Here is a 16,160-nt window from a genome sequence, read left to right as displayed (position 1 = left end):
TGAGCCTGTTAACAAACAGAATGCCACACATGCTGCGCTGCCGATACTTTTAAAATGCAACCCTAATACAACATTCACTGCGAAAATTGAACCATCACTGCGAAAATGTAAACAATGAATGGCAAGAGCAACAACAAGGAGAGTCCAAGCTAAAATCAATATTCTAAATTTCAATAAGTAGATAGATTTAATTTCATTATATGAATTAAGTGTATAATGGGACTTTTTTTATTGTTTAAATTCTTAAAGAAAAGAAATTAAATTCTTGTGGAAATGACTGGTCCAAAAAAACCTAATTTGCTTGACAAAACTAGTTGGTTATCAATTTAGTGTTTTATAGTTTTGTGTAAGTGATTGCAATCAGTTGGACAATAAATCTAAAATTATATTTGGTGTATATTTGGCGCAATATTTAATTTGCAATATTTATGCCGATATTTACATACATGTTTACATGTTCAGCTGATTTGGGGGTTGATAAATGTTAATACAATGTCAGTGCTGTTTTTTTGATACCAATCGTTATCGTTTCTCAATGCCAATTGGTAAAAAGCTGTGCAGTTGTTGTTGTTACTGTTGTTAGTGAAATTAAAGAAACTTAGTGAAAATATTAGAATGCCAGCCATACGCAAAATTCGACGAGAAACGAGTGAGATTAGTTGTTGCCTAAAATATTTACTCTTCATTAGCAATGTGCTACTCTGGTTGGCTGCCATAGCCATATTGGCCACTGGTATTTGGGCCTGGAGCGAAAAGGATATGTTCAAGAATATAGCCAAATTGAGTTCTATAGCCTTGGATCCAGCATTTGTTATGATTATTATCGGTAGCATAATGTCTTTATTGGGCTTTATGGGTGCAGTGGGATCTCTGCGAGAAAACACTTGCCTTTTGGCAGCAGTAAGTATAAATCAAGGCAAACAAGCTAAACATAGTAAAAATCAAAACAAATGTATTTTGTTTTCTTTTGCAGTATGGAATCTTTCTTAGTATTTTGCTAATTGCTGAAATTGGCTTCTGTGCTCTGGCCTTCGTCTTAAAGGATAAGGGCTGGGTAAGTATAGTAAAGAAATTATATTTCTTATAGTTATTATAGATTTTCATCGCCTATTTTCTTTCCGTTCTAGATCAAAGACCAGGCAACTGAGGGTCTAAAAGCTTTTATACGTCACTATAGAGAGGATGCTGATCAACAAAATCTTATTGACTGGATTCAAGAGGATTGGCTACAATGCTGCGGCATAGATGGACCCAAGGATTGGGATAGCAATAACTACTTTAACTGCTCATCCATTGCCATTGGTAGCCGAGAAGCTTGTGGTGTGCCTTTCTCTTGCTGTCGTCGCCGTCCTCAAGAGCTAATCAAGAATAAGCAATGTGGATATGATGTTCGCAAAGAAGGCTATGTAAGTTGTGTGTTGAGTTCTTCATTCTAAGCTTTCATGCCTGCAAAATAACCACACATAATTCATTTAACTTAATTAATATATGCATGCAGCCAGTGGATAGGAATATACATGAGCGAGGATGCCTACGAGCAGGAGAGGATTGGCTCGAGGCACATTTGATAAGTGTGGCTGCCAGTTGTGTGGCCGTGTTGGTCACGCAGGTGCTAATATTATAAATAATTTTTAATTCATTTACTTATTTTCCTAATTTCTTTATTTAACTATATACTTTGTTTTTTGGGTAACATTTTTGTTTACATTTTTTTGTTTTGTTTTTTAATTTAAGGGCCAAGAACTGTCCAAAATTCTTTATGAAAAAGGCTGCGTTCAAGCTGGCGAAGAATGGATTGAACATAATTTGATTATTATTTCCACAGCAGTGATTTTTCTTATGTTCTTTCAGGTTTTGTCTTGTCTTTTGTTTTTTATTTGTTTTGAATTCAATTATAAATAGATTGCTAAATTTTTGTTACTCTTTCAGATTTTGGGTATTTGTTTTGCACAAAATTTGCGAGCTGATATCTATACACAAAAATCCAAATGGCACTGACAAATGGCCATTGGTGGTGTCAACCCCACAGCACTTTAAAAACAACATAGAAGAAAACCAGTCGAAAGAAGCAGATATTATTACAAAATATAAGAACTACAACTTTAACAACAACAACAAAAACAACATCAACTACTCATCTACGCTTCGGTTAGTTAACTAATACTCTAAATACCTTTAACTATCCCATAAGTATATGGCAGCAACATATATTTATGTTTTTATGTATGTATGTATGTATATGTCTATATGTATATGTATGTACGTGTATCTCTAAAACAAAACGCATTCCGTCTTCATGGACTTAACTAGGTTGCCAAATTTTTCAGTCGCTAAACAAATTTTTTGCATAAATTTTCTATACATTTTTACAAAGCAAAAACGAGAAGAAAAGAAAAGAACATTTTTACATAACTTGAAATGCAGCTGTGATATATTTTAAAATGTAAATGTATAGAAAATGAGAATACAAAATATTATATGCAAATTGAAAACTTCTCCGAAAACCAACCAACACACACACACACACAATACTAAACTGAGAGAAACAAAAAAAAAAAAAAAAAAAAAAAAAACATGAAAACCTGCACAGTCTAATAGAAATCTACATAAAAATCGCATTATTTTTTATATATAAAAAAACAAAAACAACAAAAAAAAAACACAATCAAATTTTGTGTGTGGGGCACAAAAAGATAGAAAGAACAAAAAACAAAAACGTAACAAAACGAACAAACAAAAAATGTAGCTTGCTAATTATTTTTAACGAGCTTAAACTGATTTATGCACAAAGTAAATCTAACAATAACTAATATGTATATTTAAACGCTAATTATATTTTGCATTTTCTAAATATTTTGATTTATTTTACTTTGTTGCACTTGAAATTCTTTTAAAATACTAATAAGATATAGATACCTGATTTTATTGTTTGATTGTGAAGACAACCTTTAACTATTTGTGAAAATATATTTTGCCTTTATATTTGTTCCTACTACAAAGAAAACAAATAATTATTCCAAGATCTATAAGTCAATAGAACAATCTATCTTATCCATCACTGCCCTAAAAAGACCCAGTAAATATATCTACTAAATAGATATTAAAATCTCACAAACAAAAAGAATCTCAAAAATGAACTTGTCCAAACATTCCTTCATTTAAGTTCTTGTTTAGTCAAACTTGCCTCGTCAAATCCTTTAATTTTTGCACAATTGAGTTACTTAATATCAATAGACTTTAGAAAACACAAAACTATATAAAAGAATGCACTATAATGAACTATATTAATGAACAAAAATGTGTTTGAAATGACTTTAGTTTAATTAAATGTAAAATTGGAATGGTAGAAAAACTATTTTTATTTACAATTGGAATGCTCAAAATTTGTCGAATGAAATGAAGAAGAAATTTTTGGTAAAATTAACAAAAACTGAATCTCTATTTGCCAAGGAAAAAAAAAACTAAACAAATATATAATGATTTGAAAATTGAAATAAGGGAAATTAGAATCAATTAACAAACTAACAAATTATGTAATTTTATGAGAATGTATTTGTAAATTGAATATATTTGTGTAAATGTAGCTTCAATGCAACGAAATGAGTCAATTGAAACGAGCTAAATACTGAATTAAAAGTCGAGTCGAGTCAAGTACACAGATTAAATCATGTTTTATTTGGATAAACTAAGGCCCAAGATTAATAACAATAATAAAACAAAATATATGATATTAATACTAAATATTAGAATTTAATATAAGAATGCTTACGAAACCAGACAAGAAAATGAAAAGGTTGTTGATGCACAAATCAAAAACGGCTTTTAAATAAATGTAAAAGGAATAATGCTTTCATAAAATGATTTTCATTTTTTCACATCGCCCGATTGTCCATCTAATTGAGCAACTGCATCAAATTGTACTGCTGGTAGATCCGTGCCGGAGGTGGTCTTATTCGCCCGCTGATACTCGAGTATGGCTATGGAATTGTCGCCCACTTTTAGAAGCTCATTGGGGACATAGAGAGTGACTTGCGGTCCTGCCACTGGCCAATAGCGTCCCAAATTGAAGCCATTGACATAAGCCACACCCTTGCCCCAACCAGCCATATTCAGATAAGTGTCACCGATTTCATCGACCTTAACAGTGCCACTATATAAAATTGGTCCATTGCGAAGGATACGCTGTCTGGTTATCAACGAATCCAGTTCCTTATTGGTACGCTGTTTGAGCCAGGATGCCACAGCAGCTTCTTCCAAGGGAAACGATGTACTTTTCCAGTTCTCCAATGTCAGATAGCCACCATTATGCAATTGAAGACTAACATCACCAAAAATTCCCTTAGTATCATTCAGAAGATCATAGTTGACACGTCCTTGATTCTCTACAAGTAGCTGAAGTGTGCTACCCCAACCCTTGCTCAAGGGCAAGGCATAGATATTCGCTTCACGGGACAGTGTACCTACCAATTCCTGATCGACAAATACCTGAGCACGATCGTTGATTTGTTCAACTTTAAGGAGAGCTGGATCCAAATCCATGTCGGGTAATGTTGTTTCATATAGAACCAAACCAGAATATTGATCTAATTCTTCAAAAGTTTTTGGTTTCTCAGACTCCACGGGAACTCCTTTGGACAAGGCAGCGCGTCCTTCACTCGATAGCAGTTGGAGGGATGGCGTCAACTCGACTTTGCCATAGGACAAACGTTTTGCAGGAGTCAAAGTAATCTCTGGCAATGTCCAGAGCTCACCAATGGCCTTCTTAACCAATTCATATTTGGAGGTCACGCCACCAGCTTCATCCATTACAGCATCATAGTCATAGCTGGTTACATCAGCAGCATAGCCAATGCCTCCATCGAGATTCCAATTAGCTCCAGCCGTAAAACCAAAATTTGTGCCGCCAAAGAACATGTACAAATTGACACTTGCATTGTAACTAAGAATGGTTCTAAAGTTTAAGCAAAAGGAATTAGAATTTCAGTCACTTGAGAATGTTTAAAGGCATAGAGATCATACTTCAAAGCATCGGCTACAACCTGACCATCGCGTCTTTGATTCTCTTCTTGCCAATGTGTAAGCCAACCTGGATAAAATTCAGAGTTAACTAAAGGTCCTGTGGGTTGTAAATTGCGCAACATTTTCCAGATTTCATCGATCTCATGTACTGCGCAAATAAATAGTCAACTTTAAGTCATTTCGCTCAACAATTTCGCAATCTCAGCAACTTACTGCGATCAATGCCAAAATCGGTTGTGGCAAATACATTCTCAATTTTGCCACAACTCATTCGTTCATTGGGAATATCCACGGTGAATAGCAAAGCATTGCCACTCACATGTTTCTCGGTTTCATCTCGCAACCAATTCAAGTAATCATGATCACAGGCATCAAATGCTCCATATTCGTTCTCCACTTGAACCATTATTATCTTGCCACCATTGCCAATAAATAAATGTTGTATGCGAGGCATCAATATGTCATACCATTTTTCCACTTCGGCCAAATAATTGGAATCATTGGTACGAACTTTAATGTTTGGATATTTGGTAAACAACCAATGAGGCAGACCACCCTAAATAAAAATGATAATACAAGGAAGTAAACTCAAATAAAGTAACACTCTTACGTTATCACGTTCGGCGCAGATATAGGGACCAGGACGTAGCACTATATAGAATCCTTCTTCTTGGGCCATTTCCAGAAATTTGACTACATCGGCAATGCCCTCCCAATTGTAAACACCATCATGAGGATTATGAAGAGACCATTCTATGTAACTAAAAAATTAAAGAGGAATAAATTAAAACTGATTGTACAGATCATGGACAAATCTAGGGAGAGGAGAGCAATGCCCTACAGATAATCTTATTCCACTTACGTATCCAATGCATTGAGACCTGAAGCTCTCATGGTTTGCAAACGACTTCTCCAGGCATCTGGTAGAGCCCGAAAATAATGAAATGATCCGGATACATATTGAAAAGGTTCACCGTCCAGCAAAAAAGTATTTGCCTCATGATCTATTGTAAATTTGGGTGTGTCCTGTGCAAAGAGCATTACGAATTAGTTTCTTCTTCTAATGAAATTTCACTTTAGTTCCATTTCAGTTTAGAGTCTCACCTCACGTTTCACCTCATCGTCGCCGCCTAGGCCAACACACAGGCCAACGGTGAGGGCAATAACCAAAATAATAACGCACCCGCTCATGGCCAATGTCAATTTGCGAGTGCAGCGACAACCACCGCTCATATTAACAGCGAGCTTAAAGATCGGCTGGAAAGAGATACACCAAGACCAAGCTTAAAAAGCTCTCTCACTCACACGCACACACAAACAAAACACACACACCGTAAGCACTGGGAAATGATCCGCTCACCAAGACTGACCGGAGCACAATGTCAAACTCGAAATGGAATCCATGGAGGGAACTTTGGGTACTTTGTACGAGCCTCTTCTAAAATAATCTTTAGTTTAGTTTGTGGGGGTACTTGAGTTTCTGATAATGGGTTTTTATGGAACATTCCGCTTCATAATGAATCGTAATTGTTTTTTAAATTCAAAATAATGATTAGATGTTTATAACACAACTTAAACAAACTAATCGGCAGTCCTTAGCCCATAGTAAATCTGTTGATAATGCACGTTTTTAATTAGGTTATCATTGTGTAGGGGTAAGAAAAAATTCATGGGAAATTAGTAGCCCCAAAAATATGTTTTTTATTTTCCCAAATGGTGAAAAAGTTAATAGTTTTAATGATTTCATCAAATTTTTGATGGATCCCCTAAGGACTTTGGCTGAAAGCTTTAACAACAGCAATAACTTTATCTCAATGCTATCTTTATCAATGCTTTACTTGTCAGTCAAGCTCACAATTTCGGAAGAAAAATTCTTATTTTTTGTTTCTTAACAATTCTGGTTTAAGAATTTGTATAAGTTTAGTTAATACCAGGGTCCACTTGGCTACATGTTGTTTTAACCAAAAGGTAGCCACATATTAGTGAAATATTACAAATTTAATGAAACCATGTTTATGTTGCCTAAAGTAATACCGACCAATAAAAACACATCTTTTATTTGGTGTTATGTTATTAATATATATTTAGATCTCCAAATAAGGAGAAAATAAAAAGAAAGAAGTCTTTAGAGGATAGACCAATTATATAATATACATTAGTATATTTCCTCATACAGAATATAATCGTAAGGAAATCCATGTTCAACGACCTTAAACAATTTCTTACTAAATATCGTTTTAAACTACATATTTAAAATTTCGAATGAAAATTATGACTTTACGTCATCAAAAATGTGATTACTAGGTGGCAAAAAAAAGAAGCAGAGTAGAAAATATGTTCAAAAAAGTATATAAAATGGATTTCTATCTAAAAATGATCAAATATATACTAGCTTTTGATCAATAAATAACGCAAATTATTGATAATTTGTCCACCGTATAAACTTTTTAGTGAAATTAACTTTAATCTTAAATATGTTCGCCTTTGGGTTAAGATGGAACTTATTCAAAATGTAAAGTTACAGAAATTATACATAAGCTTTTGAATCCTTTTGTATATATTAGCATCGAGAGTCTAGCTTATTTTAAGGATGCGAAAAAACTTCAGATCTGCTGATTTAAAACTTATTAATGCTTATGAATTGAAACAAAAATCCGCATTTTTAAGAAACATAGTGAGACCTAATGTACAGGGAAATAGTTGGGCTGTTGAAAGCACGTCTCTAAAAAAAAATACCTTTTTTGCAGGGCAACGAAGTCTATCTGTTTTTAATCCGATTTTTATGGACAATATCTCAATCGACGGGAAATTTAATTCACTATCTTGCATAGTTCAAGTGTAGTTATACTTTAGTGTGAGTTAGTTGGGTAAAGTGACGTCAAGCAGAGAGACCAAAAAAATACATACAGAATTGAATTTTTCAATTGGCTCCAAAATGGACCCTGGGGCCAAATTGAAAATTTGTGGTATGTAGTTTATCTTAGTTTTACTAGATCTAAAACTTGTTCGTTGAGTGCATAGGTGTACGATCAATTTTACAAATTTTGAAAATGTGTCTTTTTTAAAAAAAAAAAATTAACTCAAATTTTTTGCCGCCACTGTATGTACATGTACATGTATTTGTATACTTACTTATACAGATTACATCCACCTTAAACCACTTCTTTCTATGAATATATGAAGTACTATAAAAATATGTGTATTTGTATACTGTATGAACAGATTAGATCCACCTTAAATCACTTCATTCTATGAATATATGAAGTACTATAACAAGTGTTGTGCATTTGTGATAAGAATAACTACATGGATTGCATTCAAAGCAGGACTGGACTTACAAGAAATGGAGTCATGGGTTTTCTGTATAATATTAAACCAAAGTCCTATATAAAGCATTACTCTTTTCTCAGTTAATTTAAAAACTTGCCATTGAACTTACAAATTTGACGCCCCACTCACTTGCCCGCAAGTGTAAATTCAGAACTGATTCAAAGTTTCTATATAAGTTATTAGCGATCGTTGACACTGTCAAGCTCTTAAAGATAAACAAAAGTCATGGAGTTTATTCATGTTTTTTATTTGTGTGTGTGTGTGTATAATGTTTTTTTTTTCCAATATTCGTTTATCACTTATAAAATTGCAAAAAACATTTTCTGATATTTAATACGTATAATGTATTATATAATTGTATTGTATTGTATATGGAAATGCCTTTGATTATTTTGTATATTGTCCGATCTATAGTAATGATTATTTTAATTAGTTTTATCAACTACTATTTAGTAGTATTCCATTAAATGCTTTCAATTAATTTTTTTGGTAGTATGTGTGTTTGACCCTCTTAGAGAGTTCTATATAGATCTCTGCTAAATAATATTATATAAATAGGTGTCTATTTTTTTGATTTCTGTCCCCCCCTTTTTATAGATTAGAGTTATAATTATGTGGAATGTTATACTATATCTTAATAGTTGGCTTAATTAAAGAAATTATAATATATATATGTAGGTATATTTAATATATATTTGAACTGTAACATAAAGTGCTTCTTTCGAAAAATCATATACATAATATATTTATGTGTTTGTGTGTTTAGGTAGACTGAGGTAGACAATACGAAATTCAAAATTTGCGGAGGGAGAGATTGATAGAGAATGATAGAGAGAGAGAGAAAGAGAAATGGTGTAGAAAATATGCCAAAACTTAAGTAGGAAAATTATTATTATTATTATTATGTTATTATCAGTTTAGCCTTAAACTAAAGTCCATTTAATATCGTTGTTTATGTCTATTTTTTTTAGGCACTGATGCTACAAAATTTATCTGCCATCAGTGTTAGCACCTTTTCCAATTTGCCATGACGATCCTCGGATTTGGCAGTGACTCCTGAACTGCCCCAAAGAAACTTTACATGAAATTCGGTTCTGAAAACATCAAAAAGAAAACAAAATTTCGAGGAAAAAACTTTAAAGATTTTGTTAATTGAACTCACCGAAAAGCATCAGCTAATAGTTCATCCAATCTAGTGCTGGCTTCTTCAAGGATAATTTTAGCATTCTTGCGATATAAATCCAAATTCTTGAGATAACTACGAGAGGCGTCCAAATGTTGAAAATTAATAGTCATGCCAAAATCATCCGCTTTTGTTTCCCATGGAGCAATACAAGTGTAATACAATGCCGGACGATCCTCAATATTCGAATGATTGATTATGTCCATAACAGGACGATCTATAAGCAAAGCATAGAGCAAAACATGGGGAACTGTGGTATTTGGCGCCTGAGGATTGGAAGCCTCATTCATGCTAATTAAAGTTGGTCGCAACTTGGCCTCAAAAGTAAAAGCGCTGTCCGTATACTTTTGACGCAGTATGTGCCAGGCTTCATCTAATTTTTGTATCTACAAATAGAATTAGAATTAAGATGGCTTAAGTTACATTAAGTTAGTTATTCATACTAACCTGCTGCATGCATAAGCCCAACATAATGGCACAGAAGCTAAAAAGATTGCCCAAAGCTGTCTTTGTCTCCACAGCAATTTGTATCCATTTGCTTAGTAATTGAGCACGATCCAAATCGGTTTGACACGTTAGAATGGTCACGGCCACCATTAGTTTGAGGCACTGCGTCCTCTCGATAATATCATCACGAAAGATTTTACCATGTGGTAGGGTAAGTAACTCCAAACCAGAACAGCTTAGATAGTAATCCAATTCATTTGCTGGCTCATCCAGAAACAGGCCTATATCGATGCGTGTTATATGCTCGGCCAGCAATTTGGGACCCGTTTCCAAAAGCATCATCTTGAAGGTATTCAAGGCATCACCATCCAAGGGTTTATTCTCCACCGAAGGCAGCAGCAACGTGCTAAAGTTCTCAAAATCAAACTTGCTCGACTAATGGAAGTAGTTGGAAATCAGTTGATGATATCAAATGTGGACAAAACACTTTGCTATACTTACCATCTTAACCTCCTCGATGGCCAAAGTGAACAAATTTTCTTCCACTGCCAAGGCATCGAATTCTGTGAAACTTTTCAGGGTACCATTCGAGGCGGAGTTGCTCATAAATCTCGGATTCTTGATGATGACGCCGCCGCGTTGAATGCACAATTCACTTGTCTCTCCCAGGGCAGAGTCACCGGAGCCATTGCCCGAATCCGAGCCACTAGCTTGATAGGCCAATACGGCAATGTGTTCCTTGCGTGGCTTGGGCGGTGGACTCGGAGGTCGTGATTCAGAGCCCATGTCTAGACTACAGTTCCTGGCCAAACTCGATATGCGAGCTGCTGCCTGTTGACGTAATGCCTGCGCTGCCGATGTACTAGGTCTTGGCAGTGAGTGTGTAGTGAATTTACTTTCCAATTGCTGTTGAAGATCACTGGTGGGATTGCATCGGGCAATGGTCTGAAAGCGAGCCAAACCATTGCCATTTACTCCAGAGTCCTGCTGCTGCAGTTGCTGTTGCTGTTGTTGTTGCTGCTGCTGCTCCTGTTGCTTGTTGATTGTATTGCTAACCACCATTGCCTGGGCAGGCGTAAGACTCTGGGATCGCTGCTGTTTCTTGCCAGGCAACCTTGGCGGTGGAGGAACTTCACGGCGTGCTCTTGGCGGCGAGCAATGTGGGCTAGCCGGTGAACCCAAAACTGCTGCCGATTGTTGTTGTGGCTGTTGTTGTTGTCCATCTGTGGCCAGTTGACCAAATCGAAACACCGTTGATCCACCTATTCCTCCTGACCCACCATTACTTTGTGGCGAGTTCAATGGACTTAGAACACGTAGACCAGCCAACATTTGGGAATGCAATTGATTGCCCACAATCTTGTGACCATAAAACGATAAAGGATACTTCCGGTTGCAAGGAAACTGTATTAAAGCCCCCGATGCAGCTGATATTGGTTTGCCAGAGCCCACATAGAATGTTATCAAGTCCGGCACAGTGTCAAAGGCATCTTCCTCGAATTGATATTGAACACGTTCATAAACGGTTTCCGGTTGCAAGACCAACTGGAAAATACCGAAATATTAGCATACATTTATTTTGTTGTAAGAGGTTTTTATAGTGGAGTGACCCAAAGACTATAGTAACTAAAGGATTTATTCTTCACAGAAACTCGGTTACTAAGGGTAGATAATTTTTAGTCAAAAGTTTGTTTGAGTTTGTATGGATTAATGTATCCTGTTTTCAGAGGTTATAGGATAAATTAATCTCTAGTGAACTTCTAGACAAAGATATATCATATAAGACCTGATCTGTAGTTCATAGTTTTTAAAATCAAAAATTTTTGCTCAGTCGGAAGAAGTGTATGTTTGTATCTCTAAATCATTTGCATTTACCTCCTAAATTATAGATATAGCTAATTCAAAATCAAATTTCCTTATTCTCTTAATTTTTTAATGATTAAGATAATTCTGGTCCTTATTTGTTTTAACAAATTTAATCAACTTATTTTTGAAGAAACTTTTACAAAATTATGCTTAATAAAGTCGTAAGAAAATTTACATTAAATTGGAGTGACTGTGGCATACTTTAGGCAGCAAAGGTCCTTCATTTTACAGCCCTAGATCTACCACTGTTTTTTAAACTACGAACTTAGCTAGGGAAAAATATATATATCCGGTCTTGACATATAAGGTTTATTTCAAGAAAAATTTAAAACAGTTTTAAGAGTAAATCAAAGTCTGCGAAATTTTGCAGCAAAAATGGAGGAGATAAGCTCATAGAAGGGCTAATAATATTGCACATCATATTGAATAATTGTTATGAAAATTTCAATAATTTATTTTACTATTTTACTTTTCTTACTAGGCTCAATGTCAATGAACATTTAATATATTTAATTATCTTCTTAAAAAAAAACATCAAGGTTAAATGGCTCAAAGATCATCTAAGGCAACACAATCCTAACGTTTCATTAGATTCGAAAAGTTAAAAATCTATTCAAATTCACCTTAAAAATCTCACTTTGTGAATACTCAAAAATTATTCTCAGAAAATGATATTCTTCTTTATAACTTTCAACTTCAAAACATACCTTATTCAGTACAAAATGCAGAACAGCTGATTTACTTCGACAACTTAGGACATAATTATCCGGTTGGGAGGCACAGTCCCGGACAAGAAAATCACCTTCACGCTGGACTATCTCTTCGGCTCTTTGACGGGGCAATGCACCATGATACCAGGCATGGGAACGCAACTCCCTGGCATCCAAGCTAAGTTCCCATTCGAGAGCCTTCTTAAGAGCTATGGCCTCCTGTTGCTCATTGGAATTACAGAGATTGGAAGTGGCAAGGGCATTCGGTGTGGAAGCGTTGCTGCTACTATTATTGTCCATTTCGTTATCAATGTTGTTGGCCCAATGCGGACTGTTGCACTTGGAGCGCGGTCTTAATTCCTCATAACTGCAAAGAGATAGCGAAGAGAGAGAGAGAGAATTTCCCTTATTATGGGTAATTTATGTTTGAAATCAGGGCATTCGCCCCACCACACATGCGGTTTGAAGAGGATATTTACTCCCACAGGATGTGGTCCTTGGTATATATGAAACCCTTTTGTCTGAAGTTCAAGTGCAAAAAAAAAGAACCGAAACACAAATGAAATTATAGTAAAAACTTTTACTATTACGTTGCATTTCCACATGGTAAAAAGGACTTTCTCCACATATAATTTTCGAATCCTTTTTTCCTTGGCTTTCAAGCTTATCACTCACCTGCTACGCTGAAGATCCCAAAATCTATGCTGGACACACCCCAAAAATAATTATTTATTACTTTTTTTCTACTTTACTCTATAACAAATAAATCATATTTGTTTAAACTTTTTCTTGAATTAAATAAAGTAAATATTCTTTTTTATAATTTCTTTATTCAGTCAATAGAAAAAATTCTATTTTTTATTGAAAACTTTTTTCTTTATCCTTGTCTGAACTCGACGCTGTTCAATTTGATTCTGCCTCCCTTGGCACAAGTCGAATGTCCTTGTGAGGGTTGTTTTGGGATTGTTTTGGGTTTTGTTTTAAGATTGTCTTATGCCGCTTAAAGTAACTTTTTTTATTATTGGGGGGAAATTCTTCGAGCATGCGCAGAGTTTTTGTTATGGAAATGAAATTCTGGGAAATGCGGGTTACAGAGAGTAACCGAAAACACTAAGAGAGAATTGTCAAGGATGTGAATGTAACGGTTGTTGAGGTTTTCAACTTTAGTCGAAATTCAGTAAAATTATTCCTATTAATATTCCCAAGAAGTGCTAAGGCAAAGGCTAAGACGAAGTGGACAAAGAAGTTAACTAAATGTAAAATAACGAAAATAGTACTGACTACTTGGACAAATATATTCAGCCTATCAAAAGGATCTTCTAGTTTGTCTACACTTCCCAGAAGCAAGGAATATCACAACGTTTTTTTCGAATTCCTTGGGCTTATCAAGATATTTTCAGGTGATTGTAATAGAAACATTAAACTCTTTGCCAGATAATAGCACCATCTTCTGCACTCCAAATGATATTGCTGAAGTACTGAACTACTCTGCACTTTGTCTCTAAAAAACTATTGCATAAATTAAGGGATATATGAAGTCTATATCCCTTAACATCACGAACATTTTTTAGAGTTCCTTATGTTTATCAACATATTTTCAGTTGATTTTAATAGAAATATTAAACTCTTTGCTAGATAAAAGCATCATCTTCTGCCCCCCCAAATGATATTCCCGAACTACTCAATCCTTTGCACTCTGTCTCTAAAAAACTATTGCATAAATTAAGGGATATAGACTTAATTTGGTTCAAAAGACTATTTTACTGAGGGACCTACATAGATTTGACTTTTATAAAGTGTAAAATTCAAAGACTCAGCAACCGATATCTCTTGAACTTATGAAATCCATCTCTCTCTATATCTACTGCATAAAAGTCGAAATTTAAGACAATTTAAACTTCAATGTTAAAGAAATTAACTTAATTAACATTAGCCAAAGTTTCTTCCTAAATTATTTTGAAAAATACTCACATGGTTGTTGTTTCATCGAAAGTTAATTGCTTTAAAACTTTGCCGCTCTTGGTGGTAATCACATTTGCTGGCAAACCGTTTCCGCTATCGGCACTTCCAGCCATATCTAGATAACTTTCTTCTAGAAAGACCAGCGGACAGGAATTCTTACGACGGGGCATCGAACGCGGCATACTATTGCTTGAGGCTAAAGCTAAAAGTTATCAAAATAATTAATAAATTTATATCTCTTCATCCAAAGAGAAATTACCTTCCAAATTCATAGATTGTCTACGCTTTGCTCGCACACCCAATAGACTATTCAACATTTTTTGACGATGATTGGCATTACGTATGCCACATCCTTTTAAGTCCTTGTCACTGATATCGACTACATCGTCTACGGTACTGTAAGCTTGTAGATTAACTTCATATTGCTGCAATTCTAGAAGATCCAACCACTCGGATATGGTAAGTCGACAATTGTGGACAATTACAGTGACATCCTCACGACGACGCGTCGAATTAGGATAACGAAAATTCCAAAGGATGCCTAAAGAAGATTTGACATACACGTGAGTTTTTTAATTAATTTATTTATTTATCACTTACTGCTACGTCGATTTCCGGCATTGCGAGCCTCCAATTGACGCGGTTGAGCATTGCCCATATTAAAAGTGAATTTTTATTTGAATTTTCTTATTTTGTAGGGCACTTTAATTAATATTTTTTTGGGAATTTTCTTAATTATTTTGTTAAAAAGTCTACGTTCTTAAGTAGTCACATTGCCAACAGAATTCAACTGAACGCTAAGCTCGAAACCGAACAACTGGAAAGTGAGCAAATAAATAACATTTAGGGTGAATGCCAAGGCTATTCAAACATCGAACTTTAAATACTCTTTTTTTTTTGAGAAAATATTTATATCATCAAAAATTTTAACCAACATAAGAGAGAGATTTCTGGATAACGTATTAGTATTACGAATTTTTATATACCCTTAATTTCACGATACGAATTACAAATTCTACGATGTTTAACTCATCAACAATTGTTACCAAAATTTGTTGGGAATAGTTCTAGTGAAGTTTTGAATCATATAGATTTCTAGGTATGGAATATTGATAGAATTATTGTTAAACACTTTTTAAATACTCTTATTTTTGATAGATTTGAATAATTATAAATTGTTACCAGCATTTTTTACAAAAAACAGTTTCTAGGGACTTTTGAGACTCAGAGGTTTCTGAATAACATAATAAGGTCTGCTCAACAGTTTTCAAATCGGCTTTAATTCCAGTTTTTAACCCATATTCTGCAACGTGAAATATGAGTATATATTTAAAAAAAAAGATAAATTTTTTAAATTAATTCGATCTAACTAATCTAACTTATTTACTAGAAGATAATAAAAATTAACATTAAAAAATTTAAAAAAAGGTTTAAAAAGGGTTTTTAAAAGGATTAGTTTCTTTAAATTTTACTTTTTCCTGCCTTCCTTTTCGTTATGTGGCTATAAATAATCAGAGATGGTTAACCTTCACATTGTAGCTAATATACCCCGCTTTAATTGCATAAGAATAACAATATTTTGAGTGCGAGTTATATTTCAATGTCGTTCATCAACAATTTACTCTCACTGTTTGTCTAATTAC

The 16,160-nt window shown here is 34.4% G+C and overlaps 3 protein-coding genes across 5 annotated transcripts; 1 reads left to right on the top strand and 2 right to left on the bottom strand.

Annotated features, from left to right (window-relative positions):
• Positions 1-437: 437 nt before the first annotated feature.
• On the top strand, positions 438-2,845 carry LOC6642660 (tetraspanin-17). Of its 2 annotated transcripts, XM_002065316.4 has the most exons (6): positions 438-900; positions 974-1,054; positions 1,128-1,406; positions 1,499-1,609; positions 1,735-1,851; positions 1,930-2,845. In XM_002065316.4, the coding sequence occupies exons 1-6, from the start codon at positions 616-618 to the stop codon at positions 1,996-1,998; spliced, it is 942 nt and encodes a 313-aa protein (XP_002065352.1). In that variant the 5' UTR covers positions 438-615; the 3' UTR covers positions 1,999-2,845. The 2 variants fall into 2 exon arrangements, with proteins under 2 accessions (XP_002065352.1, XP_015033817.1); XM_015178331.3 differs by lacking the exon at positions 1,499-1,609 and having other exon boundaries at positions 475-900.
• An 802-nt stretch (positions 2,846-3,647) lies between these two features.
• Positions 3,648-6,383, bottom strand: LOC6642659 (beta-galactosidase). The gene is made up of 6 exons (XM_002065315.4): positions 6,124-6,383; positions 5,882-6,045; positions 5,630-5,780; positions 5,233-5,575; positions 5,020-5,167; positions 3,648-4,951 (listed from the first exon to the last, which is right to left on the bottom strand). The coding sequence occupies exons 1-6, from the start codon at positions 6,250-6,252 to the stop codon at positions 3,865-3,867; spliced, it is 2,022 nt and encodes a 673-aa protein (XP_002065351.1). The 5' UTR covers positions 6,253-6,383; the 3' UTR covers positions 3,648-3,864.
• Positions 6,384-8,756: 2,373 nt separating this feature from the next.
• Positions 8,757-15,175, bottom strand: LOC6642658 (breast cancer anti-estrogen resistance protein 3 homolog). 2 transcript variants are annotated; one of them, XM_023175755.2, is made up of 8 exons: positions 15,118-15,175; positions 14,777-15,058; positions 14,527-14,719; positions 12,553-12,922; positions 10,481-11,524; positions 9,980-10,414; positions 9,512-9,918; positions 8,757-9,443 (listed from the first exon to the last, which is right to left on the bottom strand). In XM_023175755.2, the coding sequence occupies exons 1-8, from the start codon at positions 15,173-15,175 to the stop codon at positions 9,317-9,319; spliced, it is 2,916 nt and encodes a 971-aa protein (XP_023031523.2). In that variant the 3' UTR covers positions 8,757-9,316. The 2 variants fall into 2 exon arrangements, with proteins under 2 accessions (XP_023031523.2, XP_046866487.1); XM_047010531.1 differs by lacking the exons at positions 14,527-14,719; positions 14,777-15,058; positions 15,118-15,175 and adding an exon at positions 13,231-13,279.
• Positions 15,176-16,160: the final 985 nt, after the last annotated feature.

This window comes from Drosophila willistoni (genome assembly GCF_018902025.1).
Source record: "Drosophila willistoni isolate 14030-0811.24 chromosome 2R unlocalized genomic scaffold, UCI_dwil_1.1 Seg167, whole genome shotgun sequence".
Lineage (NCBI taxonomy): Eukaryota > Metazoa > Arthropoda > Insecta > Diptera > Drosophilidae > Drosophila > Drosophila willistoni.
Note: the sequence above shows the minus strand (reverse complement) of the source record. Positions and strands in the feature narration are given on the sequence as shown.